This window comes from Elephantulus edwardii, unplaced genomic scaffold (genome assembly GCF_000299155.1).
Source record: "Elephantulus edwardii isolate Elephantulus edwardi_28Jun2011 unplaced genomic scaffold, EleEdw1.0 scaffold00028, whole genome shotgun sequence".
NCBI classification, from domain to species: Eukaryota; Metazoa; Chordata; class Mammalia; order Macroscelidea; family Macroscelididae; genus Elephantulus; species Elephantulus edwardii.
In genome coordinates this window covers 8,716,059-8,742,274 of record NW_006399778.1, presented here as the reverse complement: position 1 = coordinate 8,742,274, position 26,216 = coordinate 8,716,059, and the positions used below count along the sequence as shown (strand labels likewise).

General features: G+C 49.8%; 1 protein-coding gene across 1 annotated transcript in view; it reads left to right on the top strand.

Annotated features, from left to right (window-relative positions):
* EPHA8 (EPH receptor A8) overlaps nucleotides 1-26,216 on the top strand; it is a 69,455-nt gene that overhangs the window by 4,619 nt on the left and 38,620 nt on the right. The window contains exons 5-7 of the mRNA XM_006883667.1: nucleotides 11,958-12,068; nucleotides 12,176-12,230; nucleotides 26,029-26,169. Coding sequence (XP_006883729.1) covers nucleotides 11,958-12,068; nucleotides 12,176-12,230; nucleotides 26,029-26,169 — 307 coding nt within the window. The remainder of the gene's footprint in view (nucleotides 1-11,957; nucleotides 12,069-12,175; nucleotides 12,231-26,028; nucleotides 26,170-26,216) is intronic.

Below are 26,216 nucleotides of genomic sequence, written 5' to 3'. Positions count from 1 at the left end.
GCAGGAGGGGAAGGCCCTCTATGAGGTAGATTGATTCAGTGACTGGGGTAATCGGGATGGGAGTGTCAGAGACAGTGTGATTGGCACAGGACAGAGCAGAGTTTATACATAGGGTCGCTGTGAGTCACAAGCGACTTGACGGCACATAACAACAACAAGTGATTGACTGTGGTGGAGCATTTATATCCATTTAGTGAGTGTGCAGTGTCCTCCACACAACTTGCAGATCATTGAAAGCACATGTTCTAAAGGGAGAAGATATAACCCGGGGGTGGGGAGCAGCGTGCAGGGAAAGTGTCAGCCACCAGCACCTCGTTGAGAGATGAAGGAGCCTTTTTTTCACATGCTAAGCACACGTGTGTGTACAGTACATTCAGATAACACAGTACAGAGCACAGAAGGGAAGTGGCTGCAAAACACTCCTTAGCACCATTGATAAGTGGGCGCTGAGTCTGATTTGACTCAAAGTGACCCCACGTGGCAGAGTCAAACTGTCCCCATAAGATTTCTTAGACTGTAATCTTTCCAGAAGCAGATAACTGCTATGAAACCATTAAGTGGATTCAAACTACTGACCTTTACATTAGCAATTTAACTGTCTGCACCACTGTTATTGAGCGCCATCGAGTCGACTATGACCCTTGTTGTTGTTGCATATTGTTGAGTTGGAACCAACTATAGCTGACCCTCCAGTGGGTTTTCAGAGGCATTTTAATTACAAGGGACAAAAGAAAAGGCCCATCTTTCTCCCACAAAGCAACCAACTGGTGGACTTGAATTACATGACTTTGGGATTGCAGTACATTTCCTTACCATGAGGCCACCAGAGCTCCCTATGACCCATTGGGTCAGATATGACTTATAGCCACCCTATGAAGGAACAACAGATCTGAACCCTGTTCTGTCTTGTGCCATTCTCATAATATCTGACACACTCAAATCCATTGCAGCAGTCACTGTGTCAATCCACCTGATTGACGGTCTTCCTCTCGTTTGTTGATTATCACCTTTACAAGCATAATGTTCTTTTCTCCAAGGAATAACCTCTTCTAGCAACATGCCTAAAGTATGTAACACAAGGCGTTGTCATCTTTGCCTCCAAGGAACACTCTGGCTGGTCCTCTTCCAAGACATTTCTGTTTGTTCTTTAGACAGTCCATGGGAGACTCAGCACTCTTCTACACCGAAGTTCAAAGGCATCAGTACTTCCTCTGTCATCCTTATTCACAGTCCAGATCTCAGCAGCATAGCAGTTGAATGAAAAGATCATTGCCTGAATCAGACACACCTTAGTTCACAAATTAGTATCATTGTCCCTCAATAATTTGGAGAAGTTGCTGACTGCAAATTTTCTCAGTGCAGTACGTCTCCTGATCTCCTGACTGCTGGTACCAAGTGTACTGATTTTGCATCCAAGTACGATGAAGTCACTGACAATTTCAATCTTTTCTTCATCTATCATGATGTTGCTTATTGGTCTAGTGGTGAGGATTTTTGTTTTCTTGACATTAAGATGCAATCCATATTGAATGAAGGCTGCAGTCTTTAACCTCCTGCAGCAATCAATTCAAGTCTTCCTCACTTTCAGCAAGCAAGGTTGTGTCATCTGCATAACGTAGGTTGTTGATGAGTCTTCCTCCAATCCTGATGCCACACTCTTCTTCAAAGTCCAGCTTCTTGTATAATTTGCTCAGCAGCACTAAGACTCCTTATAAAGGCTCCTTAAGAGGACAGTTATTGGGGAGGGGGGAGGAATGGTTGGAAAATGGCTGAGTTAAAGGAAAAAGAAAGAAGGTCAGGACTTGGAGCAAGTGTTTATTGGGGGGAAAAATAATACAAGATTCGGTTTGGGTTCTGGGGACTGAGAGTACAGAGACGCCGCCTTAAGAAATCCACAGTCTGTTGATTGTCAGTGGAGAAAACAAGTTGTCATTATTACTTGGTGACAATAGCCCTGTGAGGACTGTGGGGGAGGCGGAAGTCAGGAAGGGAAGCATCAGTAGACTTCAGTCCAGTGAAGATTGCAGCAGGTGAAGAGAACCCGGGTCAGGGACAGCTGCCAGATCCTACACCCTGTCTAGGAGCATTGTCAGATCCTAGATGACACCTCTGGGTGAGGGTAGATGGAGCAAGGCTGCAGAAGAGCCTGAGAACTCCTTCCTTTCATCTCCTCAGCTCAAAATAACCTCTGTCTACTGGAAGGTGCCTGGAATCCCACGAGAGCTTCATCTTTCAACTTAAGACAGCGCGCCTAATGGCAACTTGATGCAGGGGAAAGAATTCTGGACCAGGGCCCAAAACAGCTGGTTCCTGGTCCCAGGTGTGCTCCGATGTGCTGAGTAATTTGGACCAGCTCTCTGTCCTCTCAGCCTCAATTTCACATTCTCTACAATGGGAGAGGGGTAGCTATGGTAGCCTAGTGGCTCAGAGTTGCACTGCCAACCCAAAGCACCTGGTTCAAATCCACTAGCTTCTCCTTGAAAAAAAGATGGGCAATCTCCTTCTGTGTGATTTATAACTTCAGAAAACCTGCTGGAGGGTCAGCAATGACTTGGTTCGGACTTGACTGCACATGACAACGGCAACAATGGGAGAGAAGCCCTATCTTTTCCTGACCTACTTCCCATGGGTGTGTTGGGTGGGGAAGGTATATATAAAAGCCTTTAGATGTATGTAAACTTATTATGCATGCACATCCCCCTTGTGTTGTTGTTACATACAGTCGAGTACGAGCGACTCTGTGAACAACAGATCTAAACCTGGTCCTGCCCTGTGCCCTCCTCACACTTCCTGACACACTCAAGCCCATTGCTGCAGTGGCTGTGTCATCCCACCTGGTTTAAGGTCTTCCTCTCCACCGCTCTCCCTCCACCTTCCCAAGCATGATGTCGCTCTCCAACGAATAACCTCTCCTAGCAACGTGCCCAAAATACGTGAAAAGAAGCTTCATCATCTTTGCCTCCAAAGAGCACTCTGGCTCCACTTTCTCCAAGACAAACCCATTTCTTCTTTTGGAAGTCCATGGGATCTGAGGCACTTTTCTCCAACACCACAATTTGAAGGCATTCATTCTTCTTCAGTCATCCTTATTCATGGGCCAGCTTCCAGATGCATAGCAAGTGACTGAAAAGACCTTGACCTGAATCAAGCACACCTTAGTCCTCACACTAACATCATTGCTCCTCAAAAATGTGAAGAGGTTCCTAACTAAAGACTTTCCCATACTTTACACACACCCCTAGGAGTAAATAATACTCCTTATAGACTGAAGCACAGAGAAATCAGTTGCTTGCCCAGGATCACACAGCTAAGTGGTAGAGCCAGGATTTGAACCCTGTGGCTGAAAGCAGCCAAGGAGTGAGTAAAACAACTCAGAGGTATTGAGCTTGGGAAGGAAAGTACATTAGCCTCACAGACACTCTGTACTGAAGCCTGGAAGCCCACCCACCTTTCCTGAGCGTGGGCCTGGGCTGTCCTTCTCAGAGCCACAATCTCTCTTCTGGGTGCCATTGACAAGCAGAGCACGCATTGAGGAGATGGCCTCAGGGGCAGCTAGAGGCCCTCGGGACCCCAGACCAGAAAGAGGAAGACCCACGGGACCCTACAAGCTGCCTTCTCAGAGCTTTCAACTGTCAGAGGGGTCTGCTTAGGACGTTGATCCAACCACATCACCGCTGGCTCCACACCCCCCACGGTGCTGAGATGACATCCCGGCAGCATCTTCCGCCCCACCCTGGCCCTCCGAGCCTCCCAGCCTCATCACTCACTGTTCCCTGCCTCGCACTTCCCCCTCTGGAACTGTCAAATCAAACCGCCTCCCCCGACTCTGCCCGGGCGCCAAGCAGAGCTGCCCCCTGCTCTCGGAGCTCTGTGCTGTCCCTGATGCCAGCAGGCCCGTCTCTCTTCTTTTCCTGGCCAGCTCCTGCTGATCCTGGAAGACAGTGAGAGGTGACTCAGATGTCGCCTCCTCCAAGAATCCCGCCATGTGTGTCTGCTGCATCGTATCCTCTCCTCAATCCAGTAACACAGACAGCGCCACCATTCCATCCACCTCGCCAGCACAGGGCTCTGCGGGAGTCAGCACTGAGGTGCAGACGAACAGTCCAGATGGTCCTCACAGGGGTCCCAGAGCAGCCTTGATAGGTGTCCATGTCCCCATTTTAGGGATGAAGGAATGGAGTCTTAGAGAAGGAGGGTAACTCCCCAAGGTCACACAGCTGCTAGGTGGTGGGACTGAGATCTGATTCTTGGCTTGGCTGGAAAAGCACTGGTTGAGGAGAGGACGGGAGGATTATGGATTATGGGATGGGGAGCAGGGACCAGATGGCCTTCCCCATACCAGGGTTCTCAGACTCTAATAATACCCATGATGGCTCAGCTGTCACCCCACAGGGTCGTCCTGTCCTCATTGCCTCATGGCCCCCAGAACATGGTTTATCCTTTCCCTGGCTCCCAGCTAGCACTCAACTATTACCTAAAGGTCGTTAATTTAAATCCAGCCAGCAGTGCCATAAAAGAAAGCCTGGTGATGGGCTTCTGTAAAGATTGCTGGTGGTGGTGTGTACGGTTGAGTCAGAACAGACCCACAGCTGATCCTCCAGCAGGTTTTCAGAGGCTGTAAATCACAGAGGAGACGGCTCATCTTTCTCCTATGAAGCAGCTGGTGGATTCGAACATCTACCTTTGTGCTAGCAGTGCAATTCCTTACCACTAAGCCACCAGAACTTCCAGCTAGGAAAACTGCCACTTGTTAACACTTCTGATCCCAGGCCACTTCAGGGTCCAGCAGGCTTCCGATCAGGGAGCATAGGATGGCAGGGCTCCTCACCTGTGCCCCACATACCCCCCAGAACTCCCTCCTCCAGGCCCAGGTGCCTCAGTTGCTGACTCTGGCCAGCCCCTCCCCTGGCCGCTTTCCTAGGCCCCCTGGACAGAGCCAGGGTTGGGCATTGACCCAAGTCCCGCTCCCTGACGTGGGGAGGAAGCTCTTTCTGGAGTGAAAGCTGTAGGGGTGGTCCTTGGGTCCCACATTCAGAGCCTGTGCAGGAACTCTGCCAGATGTTTCTAGATTTTTCTCTGTAACACACAGAGTTGTCAAGAGCTAGACTCCATCTGATGACAGCTGGGTTGCATTGTTTTGGGGGGTTTTAGGTTTATGTTGTTGGGTTTAATTTCTTTTTCATGGCATGCATCATGACCTAAGGTTTTGTGAATGTCTTCACAGGTTGCTCAGGCTCCTCGCCTGCAGACGAAGCAAGCACAGTGGGGTCAGGGACTCGCCCGTCCTGTTCACTGCCGGTCCCATCACCTAACGACGGCCCTCACGCCAAGTACGCGCTTGCTGAACAAATACTCACCTGTGCCTGTGCACCTGCCACCTGTCATCCATTTGCTCCTCCCTGGAATCCATGGCGTGGGAGCTATGCACATTTTAACAATAAAGCAATGGAGCCTCGCAAGAAGTGAGTGGACTGGCCTCCTGGCAAGTGGGTGCCCCTGGCCTGTTCACCTGATTGCAAAGTGGCAGAGTGGTGTCCATGAGGAGCCTGTCTGGCACCCAGAAAGGCCGAGGGCCTGCCCTCTGTCACCCAGGTGCTTCAGCAGAGGAAGACGGCTTTGTTCTCCGCACAGCCCTCTGCTGGGTCTCCCGGGGCCCCCAGGCATGGAACAGGTCACACTCTCAGCACTTCATTCTGCGTTTTTATTAAGCCACGCAAGGGCTCTGCAGACCTCATAATCGTCCACAGTTCAGCTTCACCGCTTTCCCCCTTTGTGGCTTTTTAAATGAGCACGCACCTTCTGTCGCTGCGGCGTTAATTCTCTGGCCTCAGCCTTGGCGAGGCCTCAGGCTGAAGGTCAGGATCCTCCACGCGCTGGCAGGAGCCTTTTCAAGCCCAGAATCCACCTCGCAGTTGTTTGAACTCGAAATCACGCTTCTCATCTAGCCCTAATGAACAGCGGCCCAGCCGCCGCCTGCGGAGACACATCCTCTTCTTTCCCGCCCTGTCTCGAGACCCCAGTTCGCCCCCACTTTGCCCGACACCCCCTTTCTTCCTGTGTGACCAGGAGCGAATCCCTACCCTTGGTCTCTCCACCTGTGCAATGGAGGTCAGAGCCTCTGATTCCTGTGAAATAAAACAAAAGCCACGGCTGAAATCTAAGCATTCAAATAGCCCCACAATAAGGGAAACCATTAATTTTACAGGTGCAACTGATTTCTTGAAGAAAAAAAAAATTATTGGGTGATGGTTTACAGAGCACTCAGTTTCTTTTAAGAATGCATTTTCTTTAACCAGATGCAGCCCAATTATTGCATTTTAATCTATGTTGTTATTTTTGTTGTTGAGTACCGTCCAGTCAGAATTGACCCACACCTGACCCTTCAGCAGATTTTCAGAGGTACTTAATCATTCAGGAGGAGAGTGCCCATCTTTCTCTCAAAGGGCAGCTGGTGGTTTCGAACCTTGTGTCTTAGGGATTGTGGCAACACAATCAACATCAAATTCTTAGGAAGATGCTTTCTTTTTTATTCATGCTCCGTCCCTATCCAGACAACTGCGTAGCATGAGTGGCTGGTGGCCCCCTTGTTAGCCAGTGCTGGTCCAGGATTCTCGCCTTGTCCTGCCCCCACCTTCACTCTGACCAGTCAGAGAGAGAGCTGGGGGCTTCTTCCTGGAGCTGTGGGCTGGGCTGTCCCCCCACCCCCTCCACAGGACCCTCCCTGACACCATGTGGAGGTCTGAGGCTGGTCTTGAGCCCTGCCAGGTCCCTCTCTGCCCAGCTCCTGAGGAGGGCAGGGTTCTACCTCCCCCTTAACTTCCCCCCACTGTCACTCCATCCTCCTCTGCCTCCTTTCATCCCCTCCACAGGATGTCCTGGGGAAGACAGACTTCAGACATGGGTTCTGTTCTTTTGGGAACCTGTCCCTCAGCCCAGCTCCACCTGAGGTAGGGCTGGGCTCAGCCCTTCACAGGCCACCTCTTTCCCCCTTCCCAGAGCCCTGTGAGCCAATCACACGCTGATCTTCATTTTAGAGAGAAAACTGAGGCTTGGGCAAACGCGGGAATTCTTTCCCCTACTCCTAGATTCTGCTCTGCTTCAGTCTCTCCTTTCGAGCTTCCTGCTTGCAGACTGGCCTGTAGCTGGGGGTCAGGATGGCAGGTGGAGGGGAGACTGAGGAGGAGCTTCTCCCCTCACCTCTGTAGCAACCTACCCCCTAGGTGGGCAGGAAGCTTCTGTTCAGGCACGCCACCCTCTGGTTCCTTGCCCCACCCCAAGGGGGTTCCTTCCTTCCCTTCCTCCTCAGCCTTTTCTCCCAGCAGTTCCCAGCCTTTTCCTTCTGGCCCCTGCTTGCCATATTCCAGTCTCCTCCTACCTCACCTGGGACCTCACAGCCTGTCTGCCCGGGTCTCTCTCACACACTTTGTTCCTTAGACTGACTTTTGCCAGTTCGCCCTTTTGTCTCTGTCTATCTCTATTTTGCTCCCATCTTCACACCCACTCTACCCCTCCACACCCCCCCACGACCCCCCCCCGACTCACTTCCCCTACCCAGCTCTTTCCTTTGGATCTTCCTGTATTTCCCCTCCATCCTCTTTCTCCGTCTCTCCCTCTTGTATCTCTCATAGTCCTTCCCAGTCAGTCTCTTCCTTCTCTCTGGCCTTGGTCTGTCTGTCTCTCTCTCTACCCCACCCAGCCTCTGCCGGCCGGGCCCCCACACCTTTGTCCCAGCCTGCACGTTCATCCCTCAGCCGGCCGGCCTCCCTCCCTCCCTCCGCACACCCTGTTGATGCCTCTACTCCTGGAGCTTCAATGGAGCCCGGCTCCTCTCAGCCTCTGTCTCTCTCCTCTGAACAGGCACGGCAGCTAGAGGCCCCACCGGATGACAGCCGAGCCCAAGCATCCCTCGGAGCTGTCACTGAGGAAATCACACACCAACGCCTGAAATTCAAATTAGAGTTTTGCTGAAGCTGCTAAAACTCATCAAATACTATCTTTGAAGTCCGCTAGTGAGCTGGTCATCCCTCTTAAACGAGTCCCTGCTGGAAATAAGATGGTGGGCTGAGGCTCTGAGGGGACGGGCTGGAAATGAGCTGGTGGGCAGGGACTCTGGCAGAGACCGCATCCCTGGGCCAGGAGAGTGAGGACTCCTCCCCCAGTGATGCCCCCAGCAGCCCTGGCAACCAATGGCCATGATCTAGAGGTTAGCCCATAGTGAGCTGGCTGGGTCAGCCACCAGCTTCTCTGGCCACAGGCTCCAGCTCCCCCAGGGCGTGGGGAAAGCAGAGGAAGGAACCTGCCTGAGTATGGGGTCCCTGGGTGTGGTCTCCCAGGTCAGACCCTCTGCCACTCACTGGCTGTGTGATTCTGAGTGACTGGCCCACAGGGTGGTCTCGAGGATTAAGTGAAGAGAGCCCAGTACCCTGCTGATGCTCAGTAAATGAGCATCACTAACAATAACAGTAACAGAAATGCACGTAGTCAACAACGAGTGCAAATAAAGACATTCTTTTTTCCAAGGACTGATAATTTTGCAAACCTATTTGATCTTCAGAACAAACCTTGACCCACCCCACACCACCCTACCACATTGATTCCTGCTCATAAAACACCATCAAGCCAGAGGAGATACTCCCTGCAGTCGTTTCCAAGGCTGTAAATTTTACCAAAGGAAACTGCCACATCTTCTTCCCACAGATCAGCTGGTGACCTTTCAATTAGCAACCCAGTGTTTAACCTACACCCCTGCCAGGGCTCCTCACAAACCTGTAGAAGACTGCATTACCATCCCCATTTTACAGATGAGAAAACAAAGGCAGAAAAGCTAAGCACTTGGCTCCTGGTTCCTCTGCTTCCCTGCCATGGCACATCACCCATGCCCCCAACTCCAGAGTCTGGAGCTCTGTCTGAGTCCATCCTTTGTCAACCATTTTTATCTAAAAGGGACTTCTGGCAGTATTGTCCATAGCAAATTACTCTCCTAACCTAAAAGGCTGGACATCTCTGCTTCAAATCCACCTGTGGGTCTGAGGGAAAAGATGGACAATTTGCTCTCATTGTTATTTACAGCCTTGGAAACTATCAGAGGGAGCTCTGGTGGCCTAGTGACAAGAAGCTGCGCTGCAATCCTGGAGGCACTCAGTTTGAAACCACCAGCTGCTCTATGGGAGAAGGATGGGCAATCTCCTCCTGTGTGATTAACTGCCTCTGAAAACCCACAGAAGGTCAGCTATCTGACTCGACAGTACACCACCACAACAACAACAATATGAGTTGGAACCAGTAATACAGCAGTGAGGACTAAATATGTTGTTGTTGTGTGCTGTCAAGTTCCCTGCGACTCATAGAGACCCTATGTACAGCAGCTCTGAAGCCTGCCCTGTCCTGAACCAGTCTTACTGATTCTGACACACCAACTTCCACTGTCCCAATTACTGTATCAATCCATCTCATCTGAGGTCTTCCTCTTCTGCCTTGTCCCTCCAATCTTCTGAGCATGATGTGCTTCTCCAAGGACCAGTCCCTCCTGGCCAGGTGCCCAAAGTATGTGAGACAGAGCTTCAAAATCCTAGCCTCCAAGAGAAACTTGATTTCACCTTCTCCAGGATAGACCAATTGGTCTTCTTGATGGTCCATGTATGTTCAAGATGCTTCTCCAGCACCATTACTCAAAGGCATTGATTCTTCTTCTGCCATCCCTAGTAATTGTCCATCTCTCTGATGCATAGCAAGTGATAGCAAAGACCATGGACTGTATCAGGCACACCTTAGACTCTAGACTGACATTATTGCTTTTCAGTACTCTGGGAAGGTAATATAATAGATCTAAATTTTTACTCGCAGTCCCCCGTTGGCTCCCTTTTGGTGCCCCATACCTTCCTGATAGTCTATTGGGGTGGATGGTAGTGGCTTGCCAGGCAATGGCCAATCACCATACCCAGCCTACAGTTGCCCCACACCATTCCATCAGCTAGTCTCCCACTGTGACCTGTTGCCCCCACCAGTCTGATCTTTTCCACCACAGAGAAATCTCTAGGGCTTGGTCTCTCTGCCAGTTACCACCAAACAAGAACGGGCAGCTTTCAGTAAGAGTGGCCAATAACACAGAACTCCTCACAAGGGTACAAGCAACTGGAACTTGGAAGAAAAGTGGAGCCATGTGGCCCTCGGGGACTCATGTGTTTGGAAGGGGACCTTAGAAGGGAAGAAGGGTATTTGTCCACCCGCCCCCGAGCCAGGTGCTTCAGAGGAAGGGTCCCCACCTGCCTGTGCCTGTGGCCGAGCTGGAAGGAGTCCAGGTGGAGAGCTAGCCCCAGGCTCCAGGTCAGGCATCCCAGCCCAGGAGGGGTGCACAGGGGCGGGTGAGGTCAGGCTGTTGAATATCTGGCGAGCTGAGGGGTCACTAGAGTCATGGGGAGCCACAGACAGGAATGTCCCCTGGAATCTGCTAGTCCGAGCTGCCCTTGAGTATTCTGCAAACTGTGTCAGGCTTACTAGCCAAACCAGACATATCACCGGAATAAGTTCTACGACGAAGGAACCAGGAGCCCAGAAAGGGAACTTGTCCCAGACGTGGGGAGCCGGGAGGCTGCGAGGAGACCTGTGGCTTGGGGAGGAGCTCACCAAGTAGCCCCTGGAGGAAGCAGGAGTGCTGAGGCCACAGTGAGTATGGGAAATAGGAAGTCTGGGTTCTTGCTTAGTGTTTGTAGGAATGGTGAGAGGTAAGCAAGGACCAGGACACAGGCCAACCTCTGAGGGGAATTGGTGCAGAAAAAAAGGGATTCCCAAATACTTCCTAGAAAGTCTTTCTTGCAGCATTTGGTGACTCAGTTCAGACCAATAAGAATTCCTCAAGTACCTGTCAGGTGCCGTGTATGTAATTCAGTGTGAACCAAGATGCCTGCCCACAGAGAAAGTGTCTAAAACAAGTCCTCCTTAGCTCGAGCGCCCAGGACGTCCCCTAGCTGCCAGGTACAGAGCCACAGGCCAGCTGGCACCCACCAAAGAGCCACCCACAGCTGATGCCCCTTTGACAGGGGCAGGGCAGGAATGAACCAGGAAAGAAAATGACTGTGGATTATTTTGTATCCTTTCACCAAAACACATGTTCAAGTCCTATTCAAGCCCTTGCTTTCCCTTCTCACTCACCGCCCCCCCCACCACCTCATCAGGTACCTATATTGTGGACTTATTTGGAATGTGGCTCTTTGTAGATTGAATTAGTTACCACGAGGCCTTGCTTATATAGGGTGGGCCTAACGCAATCTGGCTCTTGTCCTTGAAAAAAGTGAAGAAACATACGAAGAAGGAAGATGTCCAGGTGGACAGAGGAAGAGGCTGCGGTGAGTCATTTACAAGAAGGAGCACCCCCAGCTGCCAGAAGCTAGAGGAGCCTTTGGAGGTAGCATGTGCCTGCCTGGACCCCGGTGTTGGACTCCTGGCCCCTGCGGTGGTTGTTAGGCGCTGTGGAGTTAAGTATGACTCACAGCGACTCGACAAACAACAGACCTGAACCGGGTCTGTCCAATCTTCTCTGACATACTTGAGGTCATTGCAGCAGTCACTGTGTCAATCCATCTGGTTGAAGATCCCAGTGTGAGACAAGAAAGAAACGTGTGTTGGTACTTGGCTACAGCACAGGTCCAACGCCCACCCAGGGCTTCCACCCCTGAGTCAAGTGGACTCAGGACCAGCAGCGCCGGCCTCGGGTCATGGGATCGTGCCTGGCTGCTGGGGGCGCCATGTGCCCAGCACTGTGTACAGAGCCTGTGCTCTGCACAGGAGGAGGGGGAATTATTACATAGCACCTGACCCACATCAAAGGCTTTTCAGAACAAGGCAGAGACAAACGAGCGCTATGCAAATGTGAAGTGTAATCCGACAAAGGGGGTCCACGCGGGGGTGCCCCGCGGAAGGATGCTGCCCCCAGTCGGGCCCCTCTCTATCCATAAGCCCAGGGAGCTGCGGGAAGGTCCGGGTCCCTGCCCCGCCCTCCGGGCTCTCGCAGAGCCGAGGTGTGCGTGCACTCATGTCCGGGTACGCGCCCCGCAAGCCCGAGCTGCTGACAAGTGCCCCAGGTGTATTTCAGGGGCCGTTAAAGCTCCGTGCTTAATGGCTGGAGCCACAGTGGTCACGGCTGTCACCGGGGATTTCACGGGCTCGTTTACATCTTTAGCTTCCTCTGTCGGAGACGACTTCATCATCCCCAGCCCCCCAGCCCCTTGGCGATGGTGGGGAGAGGAGGTGGGGCCTGAGTGCTAAGCTCCCCTGTTGGGGTTCACAAGCTTTGAGGGGGATGGGACCAGCCCGGGTTCAGACTGAGTTCCTACCTGCTGGGGCCTTGAGCTTGTCATTGCCGCCCCCCCCGCCCCCCCCCCCCGCAAGCCCTCATTTCCTCCTTTATCCACCCCCCTTCCTTAAAACACTCCCTGATGGCAGGGGCTGACCATGGCTGTGATCAGGGTTGGGAGGGAATCAGTGGCCTGTGGTGAGCTGTGACGGGGACTTTGGGGGCCACTCAGCTCAGGGTTCAGGAGTTGAAGGAAGGTTCCAGGAGGAGGTGATGTCCACTTGGAGAACTGAGAGGGAAGATGTCCTGCCCCATGGGGACATGGTGCGTGAGAGAAGGTGTCGGGCTGAAAGAATCAATATGCACAAGCCTCAGACAGAAAGGAGGGGAGCACAAGACACAGAGAAGCATAAGTCAGGACACCAGGGACTTCTCCAGGGAGGAGGGACCCCGCTGCTGGGGGCAGGTGGGAACTTTGATCACCACAGGATTTTAGAAAGATTGTCTTTGCTCAGGAGAGAGGTGGGGGACCTGGAAGCATGGAGCCCCACAAAGAGACCAAGGATCAAAGAAGAGGAGGTGATAGAGTTAAAGAGAAGGCTCAGTAGAAGGAGGGCTAAGGGCTGGAGAGAGGGTGATGCCCCAGGCAGAGGCGGAGTCCCTGCCCACACTGCCCCACCCCCACCTCCACAGCCACCAGGGAGGCAGGCGAGCAGGGAGCCCATCTCCAGGCAGCGGTCCAGGCTGTCTTCACTTCATCAGCACCCCCTCTGCAGCCTGAGGCTGGGGCCTGTCACCAGCAGCCCCAGGAACACATCCCTCGGAGGAGACACACTGCCTGATGGACCTGTCACCACGGTGCCATCCTGCCCAGCCCAACCGGCCCTTCTCCCGGTAATCTGCTTTCACTAGGAGCGTTGTTGTCCTTCAGCCTCGCCCCAGCTCTCAGCTCAGAGCCAGGGAGGGTGGACACATGGGGCAGAGAAGCTGCCTTTCTTCACTGAGCAAATGACCTTGGACCAGAACAGGGAACAGCTTGGCCAGAGTTCATACAGCCTGCGTGTGGGGCTTCTGAGAGGACCACAGCAGTTCTGGGCTCTACAGCTGGGACAAGACTGTGTTCTCATGCCTCTGCCACTTGAATGCTAAGGGATAAATCAGCACTGGGATAATTCTAGATTTGACTGGACTCTTAGGATCTTCCACTAGATGACCCTTGAGTCATTGCTTCGTCTCTAGCTTCTGACTTTACACTATTTTCTTCCTAAGACACTCACCCAGGGAGGTGTCTGATAGAGTGGATATATGTCAGTCAGTCCATGCCTTAATTCAGCTGCTTCCAGGCTGGGTGACCTCACAGATTACCTGCCCCCTCTGACCTCCAGGGAGACTAGACTGGAGATGGGGTGATGTCTGCAGTATAATGTGGAGCGGAATGAAAGGAAACCACAAAGTGTCCAGCTCACAGGGGTCACCTTATAAATGACAACCCCTCCAGCTGCCTATTCTCCCCTTTTGGACCCTCCCTTCTGTTTCTCTCTCCCCAAAGCTCACATATGACTGGACCCCAACCTGGCCCCACCCCACATCTTAACTTCTCCAGGAGGAGATGATCTAAGGTAGGGGCCAGTTCACAGACTGGGACCAGAAGACTGGGTTCTGGTCCCAGATCTGCAGACTGGGTGATTTTGGGGTGTCACTTCTCCCTCCCAAACACTTCCTCACCACCAAACCACTCAGTTCTCCCTCCTTCAGTCTGTAATTGTACAAGTTCACATTCCATTGCCAGGAAATGGTCTGTCCCAGGTCTACCTGCCTAAGACCTGTACCAGCAGTTTCTCCAGGGGAGGTGGTGTATCCCCACAGCCAGCATCCAGCCCAGGGTCCCCACACTATCAGGGTTCAGACAATTGATTGAGTGGAACTTGAGGGAACATGGGGTCAGCTTCTCCTTGGCCCATGTGACAGCAAGCTGGAGCAGGACTTGCTCTTCTTGTGAAGGTTGAGTGGGAGGCTCCATAGTTGCCATTGAGAGACCTGGCTACACAATGACCAAATGCCTAATGCTGTGGTAGGTGCGGTGGTGGTGGCGGTGGCAATGGCTTTGGTGGTGGTGGTGGTGATGGCTGGGGTGGTGGTGGTGGCCGTGGTGGTGGTGGTGTCTGGGAGGGTGGTGATGGCTGTGGTAGTGGTGGCTGTGGTAGTGGTGGCTGTGGTAGTGGTGGCTGTGGTGGTGGTGGTGGTGGCTGGGGGGTGGTAGTGGTTGTGCTTTCTGCGGAGGTGGTGGCTGTAGTAGTGATGATGATGGTGGCTGTGGTAGTGGCTGGGGTGGTGGTGGTGGTGGCTGGAGTGGTGGTGGTGGTTGTGGTGGTGGTGGTGGTGGTGGTTGTGCTTTCTGCGAAGGTAGTGGCTGTAGTAGTGATGATGATGGTGGCTGTGGTGGTGGTGGTGGCTTGGGCGTGGTGGTGGCTGGGGTGGTGGTGGTTCTGCTTTCTGTGGAGGTGGTGGCTGTAGTAGTGATGATGATAGTGGCTGTGGTGGCTGTGATGATGTTGACAGTGGTGATGTCTGCAGTAATGGTGGTATCTGTGGTGATGGTGGCTGTGACAGTGGTAGCAGCTCTGGTGGTGCTGGCTGGGAGGTAGCAGCAGTGGCCAGGGGAGTGATGGAAGTGCGTGTCATGAGGCAATCCTCTGACTTTCTGCAACCAGACCTTCTGAGGCAGTGGAGGAGCCTTCCTCACCTCAGCAACTTGAATGAAAACAGACCCAAATCTTTAGAGCTGCTTAGCATTCCAACACATTCGGTATCGGATATTACCAAGTCACTCTCCAGGAGCTGTTCTCCCTGCTCTGGGTGGGTGCCATCACCACCCATCCATTCACCCACTCACTCCCACCCACGCAGCCCACACCACCCTCCAGCACATCATTGTCACCCCGTTTCTCACACAGGCGCACAAGTTCTCGAGTGTTCTCTGCTTTCTCTTATATGCGCAGAACTAGACTTCCTCTCTCACCCACCCCCACCCCGATCTCTCTTTTTTACACACGCACATATATAACTGAACCTTTCTTTTACATGTACACACACATATATAACTGAATCTCTTACTCTCTCTCTCTCACACACACACACCCCTAAGTTATTTATCTCACGCAAACAACTGAGTCTTTCACTCTCTCACACACATACCTGGATGTCTTTCTTATACACAGATACCCACAACGAACCCCTTTCTTACACACACATAACTGAATGTCTCTCTCACACACAGCTGATTCCGCTCTCACTCCTGCCCTCTCTCTCTTCCCCTCCCTCCTTCCCTCCCTGTCTCTCTCTTTGTCTGTCTGTCTCTCTCACACACCTGCAAACACAGAGCGCTGTCAGAATGCGATGTGGGCTCATCTCTCCCACCGACATGGCAGAATGAAGATAAGGTTCTTTTTTAATATCGCGGATATTAAGGCTCTCCTTTCTGATAATGAGCCTGATCCCTCCGGCTCCCTGAGGGGAGCTCGGGGCTGGGCGGGAGACCAAGGCTGTGACTCACAGAAGACTGCTCTGTTCCCAAGAACGTCCCTTCACTCTTTATCGCCTTCCAGGGCAAGTGACTTTGTCCCCATTTTACAGAGGGGCCACTGAGGCGAGGGGGGGGGGGGCGTTCCTGTGTGTGAAGCTGCCTTTCAAAGCTACTCATCACATAAGAAACGTCAGGCTTGTGAACCAAAGGTCTAACTCTAACCTCATCATAATTTAGAGGTTTTCCCCAGCTGCTGCCTCTGAATCCCACCATCACGACTCCCCTCATGGAAGGCACTGAGGAGCCAAGTAAAGCCTTGGAATTCCCTGAAGCTACCCACGTATCGGCCTCTCTTGAGGTCCTGAGCCCTTTATCTTCTCTGAAGAAGTACAGGCTCAGGGTAGGGTCAGCAAACCCACCTTCAAACCAGAAATTAACACCTCAGAGCCCTGTGCTTTCTGCTCTCACTTTCAACAATGACAGATCAGCCCCCAGTCCTGGGCTTTTCCACTTAACAGGACACTGCTCCACATCCCTCTCCCCACCCATCTCAACACTAAAGTGCTTGGGCCCGGGAACCAGACAGATCTGAGTTCAAATGTCACTTAATAGCTTTGGCTTCTTGGACAAGTCATGTCACCTCCTCCCCCCTGCCTGATTCTCCTCATTTATAAAACAGAGATAATAATAGAACTTACCTTGAAGGGTTATTATTAAGATTAAGAAGAATCGTGGATAGCTGCCATATCATTCTGTTGAGAACAATTAGAAGATTGAGAGCCTTAGAGGCCCTCCCAGGCCCGAGAGGGGCGAGGTTTGCTTAAAGTCACTCTGAAGATTCTTAGCAAAGAGAAGCTACTGTCATCCTGGGACTGAATGAGGCCTCAAAAGGGGGTCAGGGCCAAAGTCATACACACACACACACACACACAGAGAATGAGAGAGAGAGAGGCTGCTACCTGCCAGATGTTGAAGCCCATCTCTCTCTCTCTCTCTCTCTCTCACACACACACACACGCACACACACATGCACACACACTCACACACTCACACGACCAGGCTGGTTCTGAGACTGTTCACCTAGTCCAGAGATCAGGAGTGGCTTTCTCCGGAAAGGGCCTCCTGTTTAAAGTGCTGGAGGTGCAGAGGAGGTGGGCTGCACAGCTTTGCCAGCAGAGGCAGCTAAACCAGCAAAGGTTGTGGAGGGAGGGGACCTGGTGCATTAGAGAAAGTGCAGGACTGGGCTGGGTCCAGACCCCCTGGCAGGCGCTTGTGGGCATGGCAGGACGAGGTCTTCATCCAGGCTTGGAGTGTTTTGTCAGGAGCAGGGAAGACTGAGGGCAGGGGCTGACTGTTATCTTTCTGGCAACAAGACGCTGAGTCCTGGGGACCCAGCGAATGTGCATGGAGACCAATGTCCGCACTGAGGAGTGATGCGGACTCCCAGAAGGCTGGTGGCTCTCAGTGTGGGGAGGATGAAGAGTGGATGGGCTCAAGATGTAAAGCCATAGGACCTGGAATGGGCTGGATACATGGGGAGCAGAGAAGGAGGTACAGAGACAAAGGACGGGCCCTTCACTGGATGACTGGGTGGAAGGTGGTGCTAGAAAAGGCACAGACATGGGCAAAGCATCAGCATGTGTCCCCCTGGGACATGTAGGGACAGGGGAATCTGGGGAGAGGAGATGGAAACTGAGTCAGGGACTGAAAGATGAAGAAACAGAGCGGTGTAGACAGTTCTTTCAAGACATGTGATGGCAAAGGGGAGAGAGCAGGAGAGGTCGGAGGCAGGGGAGTGAGGGGTCCAGGGCTAGGTTAGCTTGGGTTTCCTCAAGACAGAACAGATTTGAATTTGAAGGATGGAACAGCTCAGTTCTCCGAGCCATCCCAATGCAGCCATCTTTCCACCCCGTTCTGTCAGCCATTCCAAACATCGGAAGTGATTGATTATGTGTAAACAGGGGGAAGCAATTAGTCCTGTGCATGCCCAGCCATTAATAAGCCTCTTATGTATTTAAACCAACACCTCACTTACCCTCCAACCTCAAATTTCCTGAGAACAGATAGGAACAAGCAGAAGAACCCCCTGAGAAGCCCCAGACACCCACGCTAAACTCCCTCGGCACTCACTGCCTCTTACTTTACGTCTGATTCTAATAGCCAGCCGTTTAATCTAGCCTACAATAGATTAGATACAGCAATTTAGGAGGAAGTTAGGAACTGCCAGAGATAGGAGCAGTGAGTGAATCAGAGAAGAGGCAGCTGACGCTCGAGTCAGAGAATGAAGAGATGGAGCCACGTAGTGCAGAGGAAGTGGAGCTCCCACCCAAAGCCTGCACCTCTCTGCCAGTTCAAATCCACCAGCCACTCGAGGGGAGAGAGGTGGGAATTCCCTCCCTGGTGATTTCCAGACTTGGAAACCCATTTGAGGGTCAGCTAAGAGTTGATTGCGACTTGGCAGCAATGAGTTTATTAAAAGCGAGCCCATGGGGGTCCTTCCGTGCAAGAGCAAATAAGGACTGTCCCACAAGTAGTGGCTCGGGATAGCTCATCTCCAGTTCATTTTCTCCTGTCAAGATTTGATGACTTTGTTCCTGGTGATGACTCGGAGCCACTGAGGGAAGGGCTAAATTACATTCAGTATTTCCTACTTGGAAAAAAAAAATAAAAAGACCTTTTTCCCCCAAAATATTTTAAATTGTAAATTTTACTTTAAGTTCTTGTGCCTGCAGTTTCTGAGATATTCCCTTCTGTGGAAGGGGATTTTATAATTGCCTATTTAATTATCTGCTTCCCGGTTAGACGGGAGCTCTGTGAGAACAAGGACGTGTCTATGAGGTCCGCCGGCCTATTCCCAGCACCTGGCACAGCGTCGCAGGAGGGACGCAATGCAGATTTGTTGAAATAGTGAATTGATTAATAAATTACCATTATGTGCCTGGCAATACTCAATCAACCAATATGTTATTAAGACTGACTTTGTTTCTTTCATCTTCCTTATTGAATGGGACAATTAAAAAAAATGTGAAGTGCATGATGTGTGGCTCACATTATATTTTTGTTTGTGACACAATGGTTCAATGCTCAACTGCTAAATCAAAAGTTGACAGTTCAAATCCACCCAGTGGCTCTATATGAGAAAGAACCGGTGATTACAACTGAGATCACTCTGGGGGCAGTTCTGCTCTGTCCCTGGAGGACCCTCTCAGTTGGAATCAACTCACTCCTGCTATGTTTCTAGAGGTGAAATTCAAGGTTTAAATACAACCTTCATGGTCAAGGGGAAGCTGTCTAATATAGCAACTATTTGATTTGTTTCTAGAGAGCCTGCGAGCATTTCCAGGCAAACTTTACCTCATATTCTTGGAACCCAGCAATAGCCCAGAGGAGTGCCACTGTCCAGAACCCTTGTGTCTTTTGCAACTAAGAAATAAAAAATCCAAAACCTAACAACTCATTGACATCAAGTCAGAACTGACTCAGAGCTGCCCCCTCCAGTGGGTTTTCAGAGGCTATAAATTCACAGGAGGTGATTGTTCATCTTTTTTCCATGGAGGAATGGATGGATTTGAACAGCCTGCCTTTGGGTTGACAATGCTATTCCTTACCACTAAGCCACCAGAGTACCCTAAAATAGGTTGACATTGTCCAGATGGGAAAACCTAAGCTGAAAGCAAAGAAGTAATGGGGTGGGGGGGGGCAAGGCACAAGAAACACCTTCTGACTTGAAATCCAGGCTCTTCCTAAGACCTCCAATGATTTGTCCTCTAGCCTGAGAGCATCAGCAATGTTTCTTAAAGTGCTGCTTCTAGTCCGTTGTGGTCTAAGGAATCACAGTGGAATAATAATTAAGCAAGTATCTAGTAACTTAGAGAGTGATAGTTCCCATCAGCTGCTCTGTGGTGGAAGAAAGACCTGCCAATCGGCTCCTACAAAGATCACAGCCCTTTGGGGCAGCTGTACTGTGTCACATGGGTTGCTATGAGCTGAAAATCCTAAATAGCACCTAGCAATAATCATCATGCACTGAAAAGGGGGGGGGGAAAGTGTTTTTAGAATTGTATGTGAAGTAACAGTCAGTGGGTTCTAAGGAATAACGTCTCCTAACAATTTGTTGTTAGGTGTCTTCAAGTCAGTAGGATGGAGCCTTTCCAGATCCTGTGCTGCCTTTACAATCCCTGCTATACTTACACCATTCATTGTAGCCACTGTGTCACCATCTCATTGAGAGTCTTCTTTTGTCAAATGTAAGGAGTGAGGGGTGTGACTTAAGGGCAGAGACAGGGAAGAGGATGTGGAGTGGGGCTTTCTTTGTGGGACGTTGGATACTGTTCCCAGGGAGTGCAGCAATTGGAGGTAACAAGATGTCCAGGACACGGGACAAGGTGCCTCAGATGAGTGGTGATGTAACTATTCACCACTACCTCCAGCCATAAATTCATAGTCCCCATCTCATCTGCCAAGATACCTCCAGCTGTCCTTGTAAGGGTACTGCCTGGTTTATCTCAGAGGGAGGTTCAAATGCTCTAGTGAGCAAAGGGAAAGAGTCAGTACTCTTTAGATTCATCCATTGCAAAGTTAAGGTCAAGTTCGCTCCTTAACCCCAAAATAAGCCTCCAACAATGTTTGCCTTTGCAAACCTAGCCAGCAGGGCTAGGTCTCTGTACTGTCTGCTCATTTACACTCAGTTATTCAGCAAATGTTCATGAGTACCTACTATGTGTGAGAAGCATGAAGTTGAAGAACATTGGCTGGTCTGTGTCTTCAAGTGGGTCAGGGTCCAGCGCTGGGGTGTGAGGGAGACCAAAGGATCATTAATCAACATGACTCCCACTCAGATAGATCCCTCCAGGCTGCCTCACAGAGCATCCGTCTGTTCAGTCACACTCCAACACCATGCACCTCCATCCCCTGTCTTTAAAGTCAGATTGTTGCTGATTGCCTTCGAGTTGAGCACAACTCATAGGAACCCTATGAACAAAATGCCTGAAGCCCCTCTACAACTATCAACATTTACCAAAGTTCATAGAGTTTCCGATGCATGTTATTTAGGGAGTGGATGCCACTCCTGCTTCGTACTGTGAATGGTAATAATGAATGGGATCCCATCCAGGAGACCCCACTCAGGAGATGAAGGAAGGCACCATCTCCCCAGGCTTCCAGTTTTCCTGGAGGTAGGTTGAATGGCTTCTTCCTCCTCACTGGCAGATTGTCCAGTTGCCACTTTGAAACAGAACAGGTCTAGGGAAAGCAGGGCAAGGGAGAGGTCCTGGGGAGCAGGCACACCTGGGAGTTTCTTGGGATCAAGGAGACAATGAGAAGCAAGCTGTGTATAATCGTCATGGAGCCCACCTATGCCACATATTTATTTTCCACCCCCTGCTATCCCATCGACTGATTCATAGTGATGTGCCACTGGGTTTCCTGGGCTGTAGATTATCTATCTTTACTGGAGGTGGTTGCCCATTATAGATAGATACATCTCACATACGATGGGCATGTTGCTAGGAGGGGCTAGTCCTTGGAGAACAACATGATGCTGGGAAGGGTGGAGGATCGATGAAGGAGAGGAAGACCCAGCTGAACTGACACAATGACTGCTGCAATGAGTTCTAGTGTGTTGGGAAGTGTGAGGCTGGCACAGGATAGAGCAGGCTTCAGATATTTAGTTCTTTGTTTTTCAGATCTTTAGTTTTTAGGGCCTTTATGAATAATACTTGACTCAATGCACCTAACAACAACAAATATATATATATATATATAATAGATAGATAGATATAATATTAGATATAGAGAGCTCTGTTGACCTAGTGGTAAAAAGCTGTGCTACAATCCCAAAGACATGCAGTTCAAATCTACCAGCTCCTCCATGAGAGAATGGACAATCTCCTCCCATTTACTTAACTGCCTCTGAAAAGCCACTGGAGAGTCAGCTATGGGTCTGTTCTGACTCACTCAATGGTACACAACAACAACAACTATATATATGTGCATGTGTGTGTATATATATATACACATGCACACACATATATACATACATATTTGTACACACACACACACATATAGGCACATATCCATTTCCTAAACAACATGCCTCCTGAAACTCTCTGAACTTTGATAAATGATGATAGTTCTAGAAAGGCTTCAGGCCTTTTGTTCATAGGGTCGCTATGAGTCGTTCTCTACTCAAAGGCAATCAACAATAACAACATACACAAACACACACACATATAGACAGAGAGTGAGAGGAGAGAACACAGATGGTGTAGTGATTACCTGCTGTGCTACAAATCAAAAAGTCAGTGGTTTAAATCCACCAGTTGGTCCTCAGGAGAACGATGGGTAGTCTCCTCCAGTAAAGATTCACAACTTCCAGCCTAGGGATCTCAGTGGAGACTCGTATGAATATACGTTTACACAAAGACATGTACCTATGGAACTCTGGTGGCTTTCTAGTAAGGGGGTTTGCTGTCACGTAGTTTGAATCCACCAGTAACTCTGCAGGAAAAAGATGGACAATATCTTCCCATGCAATTTACCTCCGAAAACCTGCTAGATGGTCAGCCATTTGCACTTCCAACTCAGTGGCACATAGCAACAACTATGTATATAATAAATTAATTGTATTTGTTGTTGAGAGTATATCCAGCAAAACATATACCAATGCAACGGTTTCTACATGCACCATGTAGTAATATTGATTGCACTCTTTGAATTGTGTGGCCATTTCCACCCTCTTTTTCTAAGTTGTTACTCCATCCATTATTATCATAAATTCACTGCTCACCCAGGCTTTTATCTAACCCTTCACATTGCTTTGTCAATTTGATCTTATGTAGATGATTCTTAAAAGAGTACAATGATCAAAGAAGACTTTTTTCCCTAGTTAAGCTAAACTACTGCTTGGTTTCAAGAAGACTTTAGGGGGTATTTGTGAATTGAGGTTTAAAGTGTTGTTTTGAGAGGGCCATCAAATTGAATATGACCCATAACAACCCTATGCACAACAGCTCTGAACGCTGTCCTATCCTGTGCCATCCTCACACTTCCTAACATATGACAGCCCATTGCAGAAGCCACTGTGTCAACCCACCTGGTCAAGAGTCTTCCTCTCCTTCACTAACACTCTGCCTTTCCAAACATGATATCCATCTCCAATTAATTCCTTTTCTAGCAACATGCCCAAAATATGTGAGGAGAAGCTTTATCATCTTTGGCTTCAAGGAGCCAAAGATGCACTCTGGCTGCACTTTCTCTAAGATATATTTGTTCTTTTTGCAGTCCATGGGATATTCAGTATTCTTCTCTAACACCACGGCTTAAAGTCATCCATTCTTTTATCATCCTTATTCATTGTCCAGCTCTCAGAAGCATAGCAAGTGACTGGACTGGGTCAGACGCATCTTAATCCTTAAACTGACATCATTGCTCCTGAATAATTTGTAGAGGTCCCTGATTGCTGACTTTCCCAGTGCAATACATGTCCTTATTTCCTGATGCTAGTACCAAAGGTGTTCAGTGTGGATCCAAGTAAGATGAAGTTATTGACAGTTTCAATCTTTTCTCCATTTCTATCAGGGCAATAATTTCAGGAATTCCTTTGAACGTTATAGCTCTAAGAAGTCCAGAGTCAGTGAGAATTTAAAATTCTGATCTATAGTTTCCGTCTATCAATCAGGCTTCTTCTATGAGATATTTTATCAAAATGATTGGTACTGATAGCAAGGAACTATTCAGATATTCTAGTCTCCTGGCAAAGCAGGCAGTTGTTCACGAAGGCGTCCATTCCATATCTTCCTCTTACTCCTGATTCCTCTTCTTTCTTGTTCCAGGCAAGTAAAGACCAGCTGTGTCTAGGATGGCTGCTGGAAACTAAGCACTCTTATCAGACTACATTTGTGAAACGAATTTCATACTTTGCTAAAGAGGATTCAAATTATGGACACAGATCCTGAAGAGAATTGACCCTGAGATATGATGAAGCCTTCAGATTTTCTTTCCAGATTCTCCTGTTTGCTTACCTGCAGAAAAGCTAAAATCAAGATTTGGTTGGCTTGACCTTGATCTGGGCATGCAGAACGTCAGCTCTGAGCAAAGCTTCCTTCACTAATAAATGTTCTGGGGAGCCCTAGCAAAGGAGGGGTGCATGAGTAGTGATGAATGCAATTTGCATGATACCTGCCCCTTCTTGCCCTGCTCCCCCAGTGCCCCAGGAGGCAGGAGCCAGTGTGGATTCATCTGAGGAGTCTGGCGTCCTGAAGTCTACAGCTATTGAACCCACAAGTTTGCCCACATGGAGCCATTAAAACATTTGAATTGGCCTCCAACTTTAAAAATAAGATGATATCACATAAAAACCTAAAGGTGTACAACTTCTCTTGAAAACCCAGAAAATCAGACCATAACCAGGAACTCAATATTGACCTGAACTGGGCATCTTCTTCTAGCAGTTTTCATAGACTGGTATCTGCCTTATCACATGGGCATAGACATTTGCCAACCTGGAGGGAGTCCAGTCTTGCTCCCCACTTCCCCACCAGCTTCATGACATCACTGAGCAACCTCTAGTTAGCATCCACTTGATTGCTGAGGGCTCGGTATATTTTTAAGACAATTGGTCTGTAACATCAGAATCAACTAATCATGTAGTGAATTCTGGCGCATGGAGGATCCATGTGCATCCAAGTAAAACCAAATTCCATAGAGCTTTCCTCTTCTTATTATTTTTCAAGAGTTTATTTTTGTTGTTAATGAGAATATATACAACACACAAATTCAATAATTTCTACATACACCATTCAATGACACTGGTTACATGTTTCAAATTATACAGCCATGCTTATTCCCCTTTCTCCCCCCTCCCTCACATGAAAGATTTCCCCCCCTATAAGTAGCTATTTTTTTAAAGTAAGATTTTCTTTAAAAAAAAATTGCAAATTTTATCATGATTACAATGAAGGTGCAAGTTAATTTTTTTATTCAACTATTCACACATATCTTTTGTTCTACGCCATTGCTATCAACATCTACAATATAATCCCTCTCCTTTGCTGAGTTGTTCCCCATTTATTTCACAGCATTTGCAATGACCAACTTAGTTCTTTTCCTTGTAAGTAGAACACCAGGCCTTTCCTCCAAGGCATCTTTGGGTGAATTCAAGCTTCCAATCTTTTGGTTACCACCTGAACACCTTAACTATATGCACCAGCTGAGGATTTCTGAGCTTTTAGAAAGAAGCTCCCGAATGAAGGTGCCATAGCCCTTTCTGTAACAAAGAAAGACAAGGAGGAGAGAGACAGGCTTTAGGATCATATAGCTCTGTGTCCAGGCCCCTCTCTAGGATTTAACCAGCTATGCATCACATGCACAGAAAATAATGGTACTTTTGAACATCAGTCTCCTTCATTGTCCCTCTCTTGCAGGGTTGCATGAGGCTTAAACTAGAATAAGTTTATATAGAGCCCCTTAAGCAGCGTCTATAGATGGTCTGGGCCATTCCATACAACCTCCAGTATATCATCCCCCATGACCCGGGAACTGGCAAGATTGTGGAGGGAGGCGAGCAACGATTGATGTCGGGGAGAAGGTACACCACTTAAAGTCCAACTGGCACGTCCCTTTGTTTCTCTGATTGCATGGAGAGGGCTTTAGGGTAGCAGCCAGACCCCAGAAGGGAGCGCCTCAGCTGTGCCCACATTTCTCCTGGGAATGGAAATGGAGGTGGAGAGTGGGGAAAGCAGGGAATGACAAGCAGCATCGTTGATGGGCAGCTGGATTCGGTGGTCACTTGTATGCCTGGCATGCTGGGTGCTGTACCTGGGTCTTTTTGTTTGAGTCTTACAACCATCCCAGGTCATTATGACAGCGCAGAGAGGTAAAGAACTTGTCCAAGGCTATAAAACCAGGATTAAAGGCTTTGGCTCCCCATCCATTGCACTCTAAGGCCTTCCTAAACCGGGAGCGGTCTCTCCAAGCCTAGTCCAAGGGTAGGTGAGGCGAGGGAGTGTATGTTTCTACCTAAAAGTGCGTTTGAGTTTGTCTCCACTCTGGCCGTGAGCTAGTGTGTGTATCTGAGTGTGTCACCGCGTGAGGCACTGCGTGTGGGCACGTGTGTCTGCAGGTCCTGTGTGTGAGAACGTGCGCACGGATCTCCCCTCTGCGGGTGTGTCCACGGGGAATCCCCTCGTGGTCCGTGTGACCTGATGTCGTGGGGCAGTCTGGACGGTGGCAATGAATTCACGTGTGGGGCGCCGGGCGTGCACTGGCTCCGAGGTGCGAGCGCTGGGAGTGTGAGCGTGCGCACGTGCGGCAGCGGTGTCCGCGGGCTCGGTGTCGCGGGCCGTGCGTCCACGGGTCGGTGGGGTGGCCACGGTGCGGGTCTGCCCCCCCCCCGCCTCGGTGCTG